The sequence below is a fragment of the Oncorhynchus masou genome, chromosome 14, assembly GCF_036934945.1.
Source record: "Oncorhynchus masou masou isolate Uvic2021 chromosome 14, UVic_Omas_1.1, whole genome shotgun sequence".
NCBI classification, from domain to species: Eukaryota; Metazoa; Chordata; class Actinopteri; order Salmoniformes; family Salmonidae; genus Oncorhynchus; species Oncorhynchus masou.
Genome location: NC_088225.1, coordinates 1,123,339 through 1,140,096, shown reverse-complemented (window position 1 = coordinate 1,140,096; position 16,758 = coordinate 1,123,339). Strand labels below are relative to the sequence as shown.

Here is a 16,758-nt window from a genome sequence, read left to right as displayed (position 1 = left end):
GGCCTTTATGGAAGAGTGGCAAGAAGAAAGCCATTTCTTAAAGATATCCATAAAAAGTGTCGTTTAAAGTTTGTCACAAGCCACCTGGGAGACAAACCAAACATGTGGAAGAAGGTGCTCTGGTCAGATGAAACCAAAATTGAACTTTTTGGCAACAATGCAAAACGTTATGTTTGGCGTAAAAGCAACACAGCTCATCACCGTGAACACACCATCCCCAAAGTCAAACATGGTGGTGGCAGCATCATGGTTTGGGCCTGCTTTTCTTCAGCAGGGACAGGGAAGATGGTTAAAATTGATGGGAAGATGGATGGAGCCAAATACAGGACCATTCTGGAAGGAAACCTGATGGAGTCTGCAAAAGACCTGAGACTGGGACGGATATTTGTCTTCCAACAAGACAATGATCCAAAACATAAAGCAAAATCTACAATGGAATGGTTCAAAAATAAACATATCCAGGTGTTAGAATGGCCAAGTCAAAGTCCAGACCTGAATCCAATCGAGAATCTGTGGAAAGAACTGAAAACTGCTGTTCACAAATGCTCTCCATCCAACCTCACTGAGCTCGAGCTGTTTTGCAAGGAGGAATGGGAAAGAAATTCAGTCTCTCGATGTGCAAAACTGATAGAGACATACCCCAAGCGACTTACAGCTGTAATCGCAGCAAAAGGTGGCGCTACAAAGTATTAACTTAAGGGGGCTGAATAATTTTGCATGCCCAATTTTTCAGTTTTTGATTTGTTAAAAATGTTTGAAATATCCAATAAATGTCGTTCCACTTCATGATTGTGTCCTACTTGTTGTTGATTCTTCACAAAAAAATACAGTTTCATGTTTGAAGCCTGAAATGTGGCAAAAGGTCGCAAAGTTCAAGGGGGCCGAATACTTTCGCAAGGAACTGTATATATATACAAAACAATTTGGGCAACAGGAATCTTTTTTCAGGAGAGGTTTGAATATCTCTGCTGTAACAAAGAAGCTTGATCTTGACATCTAGCCACACTGATTACAAACCTGCTCTCATATTTCCACATGGAGGTTTATGGGGAGGGCCGGTGAGGTAAGTAATTGATCTTGACACAGGTCTTGGTAGTGGTGATCAGCTAGTGAAGAGGTCCCTATGTAATCTCGTCACTTAGCCTAGGCTAGTCATCTTCCTACTGAATATGAAACAAAAAAATGGATTATAAAAATACATATCAAGTTTGATGAAATTTTAAAATAAAAAAATCAAGAGAAAGATGGTGAATCGAACCCGAAACCACCCGGAGAACTGTCTCTGTCAGAGGAGAGAAGTGAGGGGCAAACTGCTCCTGATTGTGATGCCTTATCTAGCAGCGCTGCTAATCCTGCCAGTTCAGCACCACCACTGGCACCTCCACTAGCTAGTAGGCCTACGAGCGAGTCAGACTCGGTGGGAGAGGGGGGCGGGGAGCTGGACAGACAAAGCAACATGTTTTTGAACATAGCTGAACCAAGGTGCATTTGGTGGTAGCAAGCATTGAAGACAAGGCTAAAGAGGGTACCCAGCTTATAGTTAACATTCAAAATAGAAAAATAGACGCTACATACAGAATCTTTCGAACAGCCTTACAAGGAGTCTGAATGTCATGGCTTTGAGCAAGAAACTGACTGTTAGGAGTTAAATGGATATGACATGGGTAGAGTCACTGTGGGAGATTTTGAAAACTAAGGTAGAAACACATTTTTCCTTCACAAACTTGTTCTGTACTGTGAAGTTAATCTGAATATGCGCTTCATAATTTGTGATGATTGGATTTCCATCCTTCTTAGCCACGAGGAAGAAAACAGGCGACGCAGGAGAAGTGGATGTGCGGATGAAACCTTGTTGGAGCGAATCTTGGATGTAATCCTCCATGGCCTGGGCCTCAGCCACCAACAGAGGATTGATGCTTCTGCGTGGAGACGCTGAACGCGCAAACAGGTCAATGGCACAGTCCCAGGGGCGATGAGGAGGAAGATAGGTGACGCGGGTCTTGAAGAATACCTTGCGCAGGTCCTGGTATACCTCCGGGATGTTGGGCTGAAGTGCAACCGCAGGACTCTCAACTGACGTGAAACCACAGGGAATGGGATTCGGGTGACCAGACTGTGATTCTCATCCTCGACCATGAGATATTGGGGTTATGGTGTTGAAGCCAAGGGAGGCCGTGGATGATCTGGTGCACTGGTAATGAAGAAGGGTATGTTCTCCTGATGAATGTACTCCACGGTGAGGGTGAGTGGTTGGGTGATGTGTGTAATGGTTCCGGATCCTAGTGGCCAACTATCGAGTACTTGAACCGGGAAAGGAGAGGAGAGTGGGTATGAGATGATGTTGAGAGAGGCAAGGGTCTGGTCAATAAAGCTCCCCGCGACACCAGAATCCACTAATGCTGTAGGCAGTACATGAGGGACAGTCAACTAGTGTGATGGACACCAAAAAGAGTTTAGCAGAGAGTGATGAAGATGGAATACTCACTCTTTCCCCAGGAGGTGGAAGATCACGTGACCATCCCTCTGCTCTTGTGGATCCCGGATTAGGAAGTGCCGGACATCGCTGAAGCTGGTGCCCTCCTTGACCACAACACAGACAGAGCCCCAGCTGTCTCCGTCTTCGCCGCTCCGCAGCGGGGATGCTTGTGACCCCTTCCTCCATGGGTTCAGGCTCTGATCTAGTGTTCCCTGAGGGAGGGAGAGAAGCGACGACGCTCCCAAAGAAGGTTATCCAGACGGATGGCCATCGCAATGAGTGCGTCCAAGGAGAGCTTGTCATCTCGACAAGCACTTCGTGCAGACCTCTTCTGAATAGCATACGAAGCGCTGGCTCATTCCATCCGCTGGATGCTGCTAGTGTCTGGAAGGTGAGCGTGTACTCGGCAGCCGTCTGGTCCCCGTTTTAATTGGAGTAGGGGCTCACCCCCCTCTCTGCCCTCCAGGGGATGATGGAAGACACATTTAAACAAAGCCATGAACCCCTCATAAGAATCTAGCCCCTCCTCTCCTCTCTGCCAGACGGCCGTGGCCCATTCCAACGCCCACCCAGTCAGCGTGATGTCAGGTGACTTCGAATGCTGGAGGGGAATAGTGGGAGTAGACGTGACACCGGTACCTCAGAGCCCCCCGGATAACGCCCTCTCTCGCACTCACTGTGATCCGGGACCTCCCGATCTACAAATTAAAAGCAGAGTACATTGTTAGTGCACCCCAACCTCTGATCCCAGGGTTGGGTACAATTACATTATAAATTCAGTTAATTCAGGAAGTAAAGTTTAAGTTCGTATTGGAATAAAAAGTTGGCGTTGGAATATAAGTTTCCTTCCTGAATTGAAAAAGAATACTCCCAAACCATGTTTAATCCCTTCATTGATCTGGCTCCTTACCTTAGACGGTGGTGGGAATATTTCCTCTTGTTTCGTCGTAATTCATACCCCATGCCATTTGAGTTCTGAAAGCATCTGTTGTCACTCGAACAGCCAGGCAGATTGAGCCAGCACACATTTCTTGTTGATAGTCTCTCTGCGACCTCCAAGCTTTTAAAAGGCCAATAAGCTTTTAACTGCCATTCATTTGCGGGCGGAGAGCTGCTTCAGAAGGGATGGAGCGTTACTGTAGCTCTTTCCTCCATTATACCAACCGCAGCACAGCACCTTTTTGTTCCAACTCTTCTTTTTTTTACCAGCTCTCTGATACGGTAGCCTACATTCAATGACATATGGTCATAATGATTGAATGAGAAACAATGTTCATCCAAGTGGTAAACCTCTTGTATTTTTGTTTTTATTTTTTTTGTTTTCTGTTTTTGTGTTTCTCCTTTTCACAAACCTTATTAATTGCTCTTCCATTTCATGTCTGCGTTTGTTCCCAGCCCTGTCTCTGTCAACAAGTTCTCTCCACAGAGCACACACACTGTCAGCAGACTTAACATTGTAATTATGGGTATACATAAATAGACAAACTTCAATGTTCCCAAGTTATCCCCCTGGGCCCTGCCTATTACCCCAATTAAGTTTCCACAGATTCTGGAATCCGTGAACTGGATTGATTAAATGATCTTCATTTGGAATATATTTCATAATATATTTATTCTCTATAGGTCAGTACTATAATCCCATTCTATTTAATTACAGTATATCCATTTAAATTCCTGAGCCATTTTAATAAGGCACTATATGGAAATTGGAGAGGGCTGCAGAGTGCTGACAACAGAACAGAATAATGTCTTTGATGATTGTGATAATGAGGGTCTGTTTGCATTTCACAAACTTTATAGACACATTTTAAGCCATTATGATATTGCAGAAATCTGAAAAGAGATGCTAGCCTGTTCCCAGATCTGTTTATATAGTCAACTCATATGATCTTTATCATAGGATAGGATTTGGCAAGACAGATACAAACGTATCTGGGACCAAGCTGGAGATATACAGCCGTTTTGTCCCTATCACAATAACTACCATAAATGTGTAAAACACAAGTTAAACAATAACTATGTGTAAACTGTTAATGCACTATAACCATGACTCAACAATCTGAGAGAGGATGTGTGTTGGCCCTGCATCCTTTGTCCCTTATGCTTTCAAACCCAAAACGCCTTCCCCCTTTGAGAGATGTCTCTTCAACAGTCTCCGTCAGTAGTGTTCTGTTCATCACTGACTATTCTCCTTGCATATTTTATTACCATCGGTCTAAGAGAAATAGCCCGGCTAGGCCATCCCCTCCAGCCCTTCTATAATCTGTGGTTGTCATGCAAGTCCGAGGGATGGATAACTCACTGCAATCACTGATACAGTGTCTTGCAAAAGTATTCACCTCCTTTGTGTTTTTCCTATTTTGTTGCATTACAACCTGTAATTTAAATAGGTTTTTATTTGGTTTTCATGTAGTGGACATACACAACATAGTCCAAATTGGTGAAGTGAAAGGGAAAAAAGGACTTATTTTGGAAAATAAAAAACAGAAAAGTGGTGCGTGTATATGTATTCACCCCCTTTGCTATGAAGCCCCTAAATAAGATCCAGTGCAACCAGTTACCTTCAGAAGTCACATAATTCATTAAATAAAGTCCACCTGTGTGTAATCTAAGTGTCAGATGATCTGTCACGTGATCTCAGTATATACCTGTTCTGAAAGGCCCCAGAGTCTGCAACACCACTAAGCAAGGGGCACCACCAAGCAAGCGGTACCATGGAGACCAAGGAGCTCTCCAAACAGGTCAGTTTGGAGGTACAGATCAGGGTTGGGTTATAAAAAAATACCATAAACTTTGATCATCCCACGGAGCACCATTACATCCATTATTAAGAAATGGAAAGAATATGGCACCACAATAAGCCTGCCAAGAGAGTGCCGCTCACTAAAAATCACAGACCAAGCAAGGATGGCATTAATCCGAAAGTCAACAAAGAGACCAAAGATAACCCTGAAGGAGCTGCAAAGCTCCACAGCAGAGATTGGAGTATCTGTCCATAGGACCACTTTAAACCATACACTCCACAGAGCTGGGTTTTACAGAAGAGTGGCCAGAAAAAAAGCCATTGCTTAAAAAAAAATAACCAAACATGTTTGGTGTTCGCCAAAAGGCATGTGGGAGACTCCCCAGACATATGGAAGAAGGTACTCTTGACTAAAATTGGGCTTTTTGGCCATCAAGGAAAACGCGATGTCTGGCAAAAACCTAACACCTCTCATCACCCCGAGAACAACATCCCCACAGTGAAGCATGGTGATGGCAGCATCATGCTGTGGGGATGTTTTTCATCGGTAGGGACTGGGAAACTTTATTAAATTAAATTCTTTTAGAATTTAAGGAATGATGGATGACGCTAAATACAGAGAAATTCTTGAGGGAAACCTGTTTCAGTCTTCCAGAGATTTGAGACTGGGATGGAGGTTCACCTTCCAGTAGGACAATGGTCCTAAGCATACTGTTAAGCAACACGCAAGTGGTTTAAGGGGAAACATTTAAATGTCTTGGAATGGCCTAGTCAAAGCCCAGAACTCAATCCAATTGAGAATCTGTGGTATGACTTAAAGAAGGCAGTACACCAGCAGGAACCCATCCAATTTGAAGGAGCTGGAGCAGTTTTGCCTTGAAGAATGAGCAAAAATCCCAGTTGCTAGATGTGCCAAGCGTATAGAGGCATATCCCAGCTGTAATTGCTGCAAAAGGTGGCTCTACCAAGTATTGACTTTGGGGGGGGGGGGGGGGGGTGAATAGTTATGCACGCTCAAGTTTTCTGTTTTTGTGTCTTATTTCTTGTTTGTTTCACAATAAAACATATTTTGCATCTTCAAAGTGATAGGCATGTTTTGTAAATCGAGTGATACAAACCCCCCCCAAAATCTATTTTAATTTCAGGTTGTAAGGCAACGAAATAGGAAAAATGCCAAGGGCGTTGAATACTTTCGCAAGGCACTGTATGTTTTATTGTGCAACGAGACGAGGTGCCTCTTGCTTACAGCTCTGATCGACTCAGCTGAAGTCAGGGGGCCAAACCTGAACGGGACACATCCTGGAAGGATGGATGATACAACTGATGTCTTGGAGGCATTTTAGCATTGTTTTATTGTAATGTTCACTCTCTGTCCCCTAATGTGGATTCTCACTCTCTCTCACTTTTCCATCTCCATCTGTCTTTCCTCCCCATCCCCCTTTCCTTCTCCCCTGTGTCAAATGCACCTGTTTTTTTTATCCCTCTGTCACAGTCTTGGCTCTGGCTCTTGTCTCTCCCCTCATCTGTGCCTCAGGCCCAATGCTGTATATGCTCTGCTCTGATAAGCAGTCACCTTTCCTTTTTTTCTGCTTCCCATGGTGGAGAATATTAAGCACTTTGGGATCTGTGTGTGTGTGTGGTGTGCATGTGTCCGTTTGCAATCTGTGTGTGTGCGTGTCTGTGTGTGCGTGAGAGAAAGGGGTGAATGTCCCAGTTCTCTCAGTTAAAGCAGCAACTGTGAACTTGGGGTGGCGTAACCTGCCAGGCTCACTCTAACAGTAGCTCCTAGCTGTTGGAAAGCATCCACCCACTCAAAGGGCATACTCATACAGCCTAATAATTCAAGCTGCAGGGAACTGTGTAAACTGCATGCTGCATCGACTTTCTTTCTAAACCACAGTGACTGCAATACAGACATCTGCACACAAAGCGTTCCCTTTATCGAATGATCAGCATTTAACGTACAGGACACAGTCTATATCTTTCCAAGTTGTAGACATATTGTGCATCCATTAAAATAAAATAAACAATGATCATTTGAATTATTGTATTTTTAGCTCTTGCAGAATGCATCAAGCAAATGACAACTGTATACAGATGAGTGTGCACTTGGTTTTACTGTGAGGATCTGTGCAATAACAAAATTCACAAAAGGCGTGAAAAATGTTTTGAGTCCTTGAGTACATGATGTCTCTGCTGCTGCCTTATGCACACAGACTTACACAGTGGGGAGAACAAGTATTTGATACACTGCCGATTTTGCAGGTTTTCCTACTTACAAAGCATGTAGAGGTCTGTAATTGTTATCACAGGTACACTTCAACTGTGAAAGACGGAATGTAAAACAAAAATCCAGAAAATCACATTGTATGATTTTTAAGTAATTAATTTGCATTTTATTGCTTGACATAAGTATTTGATCACCTACCAACCAGTAAGAATTCCGGCTCTCACAGACCTGTTAGTTTTCCTTTAAGAAACCCTCCTGTTCTCCACTCATTACCTCTATTAACTGCACCCGTTTGAACTCGTTACCTGTATAAAAGACACCTGTCCACACACTCAATCAAACAGACTCCAACCTCTCCACAATGGCCAAGACCAGAAAGCTGTGTAAGGACATCAGGAATAGAATTGCAGACCTGCACAAGGCTGGGATGGGCTACAGGACAATAGGCAAGCAGCTTGGTGAGAAGGCAACAACTGTTGGCGCAATTATTAGAAAATGGAAGAAGTTCAAGATGACGGTCAACCTCCCTCGGTCTGGGGCTCCATGCAAGATCTCACCTCGTGGGGCATCAATGATCATGAGGATAGGTGAAGGATCAGGCCAGAACTACACGGCAGAACCTGGTCAATGACCTGAAGAGAGCTGGGACCACAGTCTCAAAGAAAACCATTAGTAACACACTACGCCGTCATGGATTAAAATCCTGCAGCGCACGCAAGGTCCCCCTGCTCAAGCCAGCGCCATGTCCAGGCCCGTCTGAAGTTTGCCAATGACCATCTGGATGATCCAGAGGAGGAATGGGAGAAGGCCATGTGGTCTGATGAGACAAAAATAGAGCTTTTTGGTCTAAAATCCACTCGCCGTGTTTGGAGGAAGAAGAAGGATGAGTACAACCCCAAGAACACCATCCCAACTGTGAAGCATGGAGGTGAAAACATCATTCTTTGGGGATGCTTTTCTGCAAAGGGGACAGGACGACTGCACCGTATTGAGGGGAGGATGGATGGGGCCATGTATCGCGAGATCTTGGCCAACAACCTCCTTCCCTCAGTAAGAGCATTGAAGATGGATCGTGGCTGGGTCTTCCAGCATGACAACGACTTGAAACCCACAGCCAGTGCAACTGAGGAGTGGCTCCTTAAGAAGCATCTCAAGGTCCTGGAGTGGCCTAACCAGTCTGTAGACCTGAACCCAATAGAAAATCTTTGGGGGGGGAGCTGAAAGTCCGTATTGCCCAGCGACAGCCCCGAAACCTGAAGGATCTGGAGAAGGTCTGTATGGAGGAGTGGGCCAAAATCCCTGCTGCAGTGTGTGCAAACCTGGTCAAGAACTACAGGAAACCTATGATCTCTGTAATTGCAAACAAAGGTTTCTGTACCAAATATTAAGTTCTGCTTTTCTGATGTATCAAATACTTATGTTATGCAATAAAATGCAAATTAATTACTTAAAAATCATACAATGTGATTTTCTGGATTTTTGTTTTACATTCCTTCTCTCACAGTTGAAATGTACCTATGCTAAAAATTACAGACCTCTACATGCTTTGTAAGTAGGAAAACCTGCAAAATGGGCAGTGTATCAAATACTTGTTCTCCCCACTGTAGCTCAGGGGGTACATCAGTAGCAGCAACACCCTGCTTCTTCTCAATAACAGATGGGCATTAGCCTGATTAACCCAGACTGAACACTGTTCTTAATGGTGCATTCAGGGTTCAGTCTGGTTAAACCTGGCTAGATAGGCACTGGGCGCTGCAGCTTACTCAGGTGTCCTGGAGAGTAGCAAGCACTTGCTACAGCTTCAGAGGGTCCAGACAAGATTATACTGGTCAGTGTGTATAGTCAGTTTTCTCCAGAATGTGGGATCTATGTCCAAATGCCACACAGTTGAGTTGTCATTCCTGCTGATGCTGAGCCAAGTAATGAATGCCATTCAATAACCTTACTCTACTTCAGTATTTCCCAAACTATGGGGCTCGTCGGGCACCCCAATACTCAGTCCTGCTTTCAACTTCCTATTCCAAGTTGTGATAGTACGGCTATTCCCAAACCCCCCAGAGTTACGCGCAATGCCTTCGGGGGTGCGCCAAATAGTCCATTTAGATTTTCCAACGGGGCTATACATTTGGGAGGTGTTTTTCTCTCGCCTGAGTAGCCTCGTTTCACTGCCGTAAATCAAATTAAACCATCTAGGGTTCAGTGAAATAACAACACAATGTCAAATACAGGTAACACAATCAAATAATTAACATCCAATCACATTAACCATTACTCTCTTGCGTGAATTCCACTATCTGTCCGTATGTCACCAAATGTAGCTGCTGCTCATTCCGTTTGTTTGAAAATTGATAAATGGGTAAAAAAAGTAAGGCTCGCGTCCATAGAGACAAATACCAGCTCTACTGGTAGTACTGATACTAGTACTGCTACTACCTGCAATACTTCACCTGCACCTGTCAATGACACAAGTTGTTCTGCTTCCACGAGCTCATCCAATGCTATCATCAGTAGTTCTACTTTTGTTGCTAGCCCAGCTAGCATGGACACTGACAGTTGTGAATCTGATGAAGCCGATGAGCTGCTGCCCCCTTAACCGGTAAAGCATCGAACAACAGACAGGGTCATTTGACCATTGAAAAGGCGCAAATATGACAAGAACTAGATTGATTTGGGGTTCACTTATATTGGGAGTAGTGCCTTTCCTCAGCCACAGTGTGTTATATGCGCAAAAGTGGTATCTCACAACTCGATGAAACCATTTAGAAACTAAACATGCCAATTTGAAAAATAAGCCACGGAAGTTTTTTGAGTGAGAATTAAGACTTTCGAGTAGTAAGTCATGTATAAAAGCAACAGATACCATAAACAAGAAGGGGCTAGAAGCTTATTATATGGTGAACTACTGAGTGGCTAGGACCGGCAAGCCCCATACTATTGTAGAGGACTTGATTCCTACTGCTGCCGTGGATATGGCTGGGAAAATGCTGGGGAAAAAGTCCCAAAAAAACTATACGGACAATTTCTTCATCAAACAACACTTTTTTCACGACGCATCAGTGACATGGCAGGAGATGTTTTGAAACAATTACTGCTTCGCTTACAAGCCAGTGAATTCTATGCGTTACAGCTGGACGAGTCAACAGACATGGCGGGCCTGGCACAGCTCCTGGTATATGTCTGTTACAGTTGGACAAGTCAACAGACGTGGCAGGCCTGGCACAGCTCTGGGTATATGTCTGTAACAGCTGGACGAGTCAACAGACGTGTTGGGCCTGGCACAGCTCCGGGTATATGTCTGTTACAGTTGGACAAGTCAACAGACGTGGCAGGCCTGGCACAGCTCCGGGTATATGTCTGTAACAGCTGGACGAGTCAACAGACGTGTTGGGCCTGGCACAGCTCCGGGTATATGTCTGTACAGCTGGAACAGACGTGGCAGGCCTGGCACAGCTCCGGGTATATGTCTGTTACAGCTGGATGAGTCAACAGACATGGCGGCCTGGCACAGCTCCGGGTATATGTCTGTTACAGCTGGATGAGTCAACAGACGTGGCGGGCCTGGCACAGTCTCAGCTGGATGGTCAACTATATATGTCTGATAGTCAGCTGGAGCTGGATGTCAACAGACGTGTTGGACCTGGCACAGCTCCTGGTATATGTCTGATACAGCTGGACGAGTCAACAGACGTGGCGGGCCTGGCACAGCTCCGGGTATATGTCTGATACAGCTGGACGAGTCAACAGACGTGTTGGGCCTGGCACAGCTCCGGGTATATGTCTGATACAGCTGGACGAGTCAACAGACGTGGCGGGCCTGGCACAGCTCCGGGTATATGTCTGATACAGCTGGACGAGTCAACAGACGTGTTGGGCCTGGCACAGCTCCGGGTATATGTCTGTTACAGTTGGACAAGTCAACAGACGTGGCGGGCCTGGCACAGCTCCGGGTATATGTCTGTTACAGCTGGACGAGTCAACAGACGTGGCGGGCCTGGCACAGCTCCGGGTATATGTCTGTTACAGCTGGACGAGTCAACAGACGTGGCGGGCCTGGCACAGCTCCGGGTATATGTCTGTTACAGCTGGACGAGTCAACTATATATGTGTGTTACAGCCTGGCACAGCTGGCGGCCTGGGCTCCGGGTATATGTCTGTTACAGCTGGATGAGTCAACTATATATGTGTGTTACAGCTGGATGAGTCAACTATATATGTGTGTTACAGCTGGATGAGTCAACAGACGTGGCGAGCCTGGCACAGCTCCGGGTATATGTCTGTACAGCTGGACGAGTCAACAGACGTGGCGGGCCTGGCACAGCTCTGGGTATATGTCTGTAACAGCTGGACGAGTCAACAGACGTGTTGGGCCTGGCACAGCTCCGGCTATATGTCTGTTACAGCTGGACGAGTCAACAGACGTGGCGAGCCTGGCACAGCTCTGGGTATATGTCTGTAACAGCTGGACGAGTCCACAGACGTGGCGGGCCTGGCACAGCTCCGGGTATATGTCTGTTACAGCTGGACGAGTCAACAGATGTGTTGGGCCTGGCACAGCTCTGGGTATATGTCTGTAACAGCTGGACGAGTCAATACTGATGTACTGATGGCACACAAGCCATGACAGGAAGACATAGTGGAGTGGTAACGCGCGTGCAAGCAGTTGCTCCCGGACGGCACTTGGGTACACTGCAGCATCCACCGAGAGGCTCTTGCTGCCAAGGGAATGCCGGACAGCTTGAAAGATGTTTTGGACACTACAGTGAAAATGGTTAACTTTGTTAAAGCAAGGCCCCTGAACTCTAGTGTATTTTCTGCATTATGCAATGATATGGGCAGCAACCTTGTAACGCTTTTACCACATACAGAAGTGTGCTGGTTATCAAGGGGCAAAGTAGTGACACTTTTTTAAATTGAGAGGCAAGCTTAAAGTTTTCTTTTCCTGACCATAATTTTCACATGTCTGACCGCTTGCATGATGACGAGTATATTCAATGTGTGGGACAAAATTGAGGCTATGATTAAGAAGTTGGAGAGTCCCTGTAATCTTTTCTGTCTGCATTAACAAGGACCACACACAGGTCTTTCCATCATTGAATGATTTTCTGCGTGCAAATGAACTCAAGCTTATGGACAAGGTCAAATGTGATTACAAGGATGGCAACAACAAAAAACATTTGAGAGTGTGCTGACCCTGGTGCTAGAGGGGGTATGCAGCTGGAGGTTGAGTGTTTGAAGGGGTACAGAACTATAACAAGTTTGGGAACCACTGGTCTACACCCTTTCGAGATATAATCCAATACATGTAATTCTCTTGAGTGTAAAGAGAGGAGTGTAAAGACGGCACACATCCTTCCACACCTCCTGAACACAGGCGAAAGGATAGAGAGGCTTGTCAATGTCAAGAGTGTTTTGAATCCATCCTGAGCGCTTTCCCTCTGGGTGGATTTCAATGCCTCGTCACAATCCTCTTTTCAAAAAGAAGCTCAGATGTTAACGAACGGAGACTGTTATTGCTCATTAACTCTAGTGAACTCGGGTTGCAAACACACACGAACACACACTCCTTACAATCTGACTGTCAGAGAGGGAACTCTCAGGTGAGATGCATAAGGATTTCCTCACCTCACTATACATGAAGAGTATACTCTGTGGACAGCTGAGGAATGAGGTGGCCTGGTTTCTTTATGTATCCCCACTCCAGGTGCATTGTTGTCTTGCTGCGTAGCTGGAAATTGTTTTGTTATGACTGGGGTGGGCGGGGGACCATAGAACAGCAGTCAACAGAGACAGGTGTCTGTCTGATTGATGACTAATCTGTCATAACTAACTCATGTTGGTTTTGTTTCTCTCTTTCTCCTCTCTTTTCCTTTTCCTCCTCACTTTTCCTTCTTCTCTCCTTTTTCCTCTCTCTTCTCTCACTCTCTCTCTCGCTCTCTCTTCTCTCTCTCTCTCTCTTTCTCTCTCTCTTCTCTCTCTCTCTCTCTTTCTCTCTCTCTCTCTCTCTCTCTCTCTCTCTTTCTCTCGCTCTCTTTCTCTCTCTCTTTCTCTCTCTCTTTCTCTCTCTCTCTCTCTCTCTCTCTCTCTCTCTCTCTCTCTCTCTCTCTCTCTCTCTCTCTCTCTCTCTCTCTCTCTCTCCCCTCTCTCTCTCTCTCTCTCTCTCTCAGTGTATGCTTCAGTCAGCCTCTACTTGCTCCCCCAGCGGCCTGCGACCCTGATCCTGTATGATGATGTAGTCCAGATCCTGCTGGGATCCCCAGGTGAGTCTCTACATACTGTACCTACCTGTACCTGCCTGGTCCTGTATGTGGTTCTGTATGACTCAGTTGGTAGAGCATGGCACTTGCAGCACCGGGATTGTGGGTTTGTTTCACGCCCCCCCCCCCATTTGTGAAATGTATGCATGACTGTAAATCACTTTGAGTAAAAGCGTCCTCTCAATGGCATATACAAAAATGTTAAATATATACCTGTCTCCACGCTATACTTACGGTCTACTTTTACATATCTCTCCTCTTCTTCCAAAGGAAAATATCCATTACAAAATAACTGGCTTGTAACTTTTCAACTCTTCTCCATATGGCCTTAGATCAGTAATCACACATTTTGAGGGCCCAAATATATTTTCACAGTGGACTGTTAGGGTAGTAGCAGTGCTTGATATAACACATAAAGCATAGCATTAAGTTCAGTGCACAGACAGAACAGATACTGTATTATGGCCCTACTATGGCCATCGGGTGTCCGGCATTGCAATCAGCCATCAACCGCTGAGGAAATGCTTCCTTTGAAATCAATGAAAGCTGCTTCACTGCCCGTGTTGCTTTCACGTTGCGTCACGTCCAATGACAGCGTTCAAGTTCAAACATCGGCAAGGTAAAATGTTCGATGTCTGGCCTCCCGAGTGGCACAGTGGTTTAAGGCACTGCATCGCAGTGTTGCGCATTGCTACAGCCCGGGGTCATTTTTTTAAATAAAAAATCTTGATGGCTGACGCGTGCGTTCATTTTATCATGTGAATTGAAATAATGATGTCCGAAGATGCTACTTCTACTAGCTAGCTAGCTACATTGACTAGCTAGGTTCAGGACAATCACTAGCAACAATTTAAAAGTGCATTATGCAGAAATCACTCCGCCATTTCCTGGTTGCTAGACTTCAGTTTATGTGACAAAACAAGCCCAGAGAATCATTGTACCATCTAAACTGTTGTGAAATATATTTTCAATAACTCAAAATATTGCATTTTCAGCTTTTTGAAGCTTGGCGTACAAAACCGAAAGTAAAAGACCCAAAAACAAAACTTAAGAATGGGAAGCACAGAAATAGAGCACATACTGTAGAGCAGATCTACCACTTCTTAGACTTGTTTTCAAAGAGAATGACCAATCTATAATTCTTGAGAATTTGGTCAGGTCGCTCAAAAAGTTACATATTGTAGATTTAATGAGTACCCGTGAAAAACTGGACCAAAGCTATTGTACTCATGCACATTCAACAGTAGGCAAAATGAGAGATGCTCTCCCCCTCTGCTCCTCTCCACTCTCAAAACAAAGCTCTGTGTAGCAGGTAAAATGCAACCGCAACATGCGTATGGTGGAGCTGAAGAGTAAGTGGCAGAACAAATGGAGCTTGCTGTCCTCTAACAACGCAAGCCTCTCTGTGTTCAAAGCCAGTTTCATCACTAGTACATCAACCGGCCGCTAAACTACAGCAAAAGAGAAACATGCTTTTATTGCCAAATCAGGTAATCGCAGCTCTTAGTCGTGTGTGTGTGTGTGTGTGTGTGCGTGTGTGTGTGTGTGTGTGTGTGTGTGTGTGTGCCTGTGCGTGCGTGTGTGTGTGTGCGTGCCTGTGTGGATGGTGTGTGTGCACATGCATTCATGCTTCTGTGTGGATGGTGTGTGTGTGTGTGTGTGTTTATTACTCAAATCCAATAAAATACACTTGTAGCTTTCCACATTATTGATAGAGCCAATAAACCAGCAATACAGAAGATGAAGCACCCAAATTAAATCGACCTAGATACAACACTGTATCTGCCTCAAGGCATTTCTAGGCAAACCAAACAAGCTATAAATGTCTTCCAGAATTTACACCTGTTTAGGAATGGGCTGGGTGTAAAGTGCCTGCTTTGTTCGTCTCTATGACATCAATTAAGGAAAGACCTGTAGATTCACCAGTCATACTTCCGTATTATTTTAATAATTGCTTTCACAGTGGCAGCAGTGCGTACTATTGTTGTGTTGTTATAGCCCACGTCATGGGATGTGATGTTTAATGATTGCCTCTGGGGGTGAAAATCTAATTCAATCATGTGTATTTTTAAAGCCCTTTTTACATCAGCTGTTGTCATCTAGTGCTCTACAGATACCCAGCCTCAACCCAAAAAGAGCAAGCAATGCAGAGGCAGATGCACAGTGTCTAGGAAAACAATTATGGAGATGTGGGGGATGTGTTTCGGGTAATGCTGGGTAGGAACAATACCCGATAATTTCAGAAAATAATGTTCTGTCTTTACCTCTATATTCCTCTTAAATATTCAGTATGAGGTGTTAGTAATAATCACAGTGTACACCTCCCTGTCTTCTCGCCCTTCTTCCTCATTCTCTTCATCTCTGTCAGTTTCTCTGCTTACGCCGACAGTACAGTGCTGTACGTGGTGCCACAGCCGAGTGAATTAAATGTACAATCGTGGCGTCATCCCTCAACGCCCTGTCACCTTTCCAGTCCAATGAGGGAGCCAGAATGATGTAATCCGCTCTAACCAAGGCCCCTCAGGAAAGCTGTACACGTGACACGCTCAGACTTTCTCTGTAGTTCATGCTCTCTCTATTTCTCTCTCTCTCTCTCTTCCTTTTTCTCTCGCTCTTTGTCTCAGACCCACACAACACACATTCTCTCTACTGTCTATCAACTGAATCTCCATACCTCCCCAACCTCCTCTCTCTCGCTCTTTCTCTCTCCCCCTCCTCTCTGAACTGTCATGCCCAGGGACCCTGACCCAGCAGTTTTCCCTTATCTCCTTAATGATCCCAGAATCTGGGACTGACTTGACTGTATGTGTGCGTGACAGGATGAGAAGCATTTATTGTGACTGCAACACATTGATTTCTGTACCAACAGCCTCAATGAGAGCCCTGTCTGTCCCCTTTAATTATGCCCCAGACAGCTTTCTCTCTTCCTCTGCTCTTCCCTCTGTCAAGAGGGCCTTTCATGACATAATTGACTACATATTACTCCTCCCCCCCACCCCCCGTGGGGTTTTAGTAGTGTGTTGGCGATTAATATGGCAAGGAGAGGCATCCTTTG

At 45.1% G+C, this 16,758-nt stretch overlaps 1 protein-coding gene across 1 annotated transcript in view; it reads left to right on the top strand.

The window, feature by feature from the left end:
• Window positions 1-16,758, top strand: part of LOC135553937 (protein FAM171A2-like) — an 85,927-nt gene that overhangs the window by 28,270 nt on the left and 40,899 nt on the right. Inside the window, exon 3 of the mRNA XM_064985885.1 lies at window positions 13,614-13,706. Coding sequence (XP_064841957.1) covers window positions 13,614-13,706 — 93 coding nt within the window. The remainder of the gene's footprint in view (window positions 1-13,613; window positions 13,707-16,758) is intronic.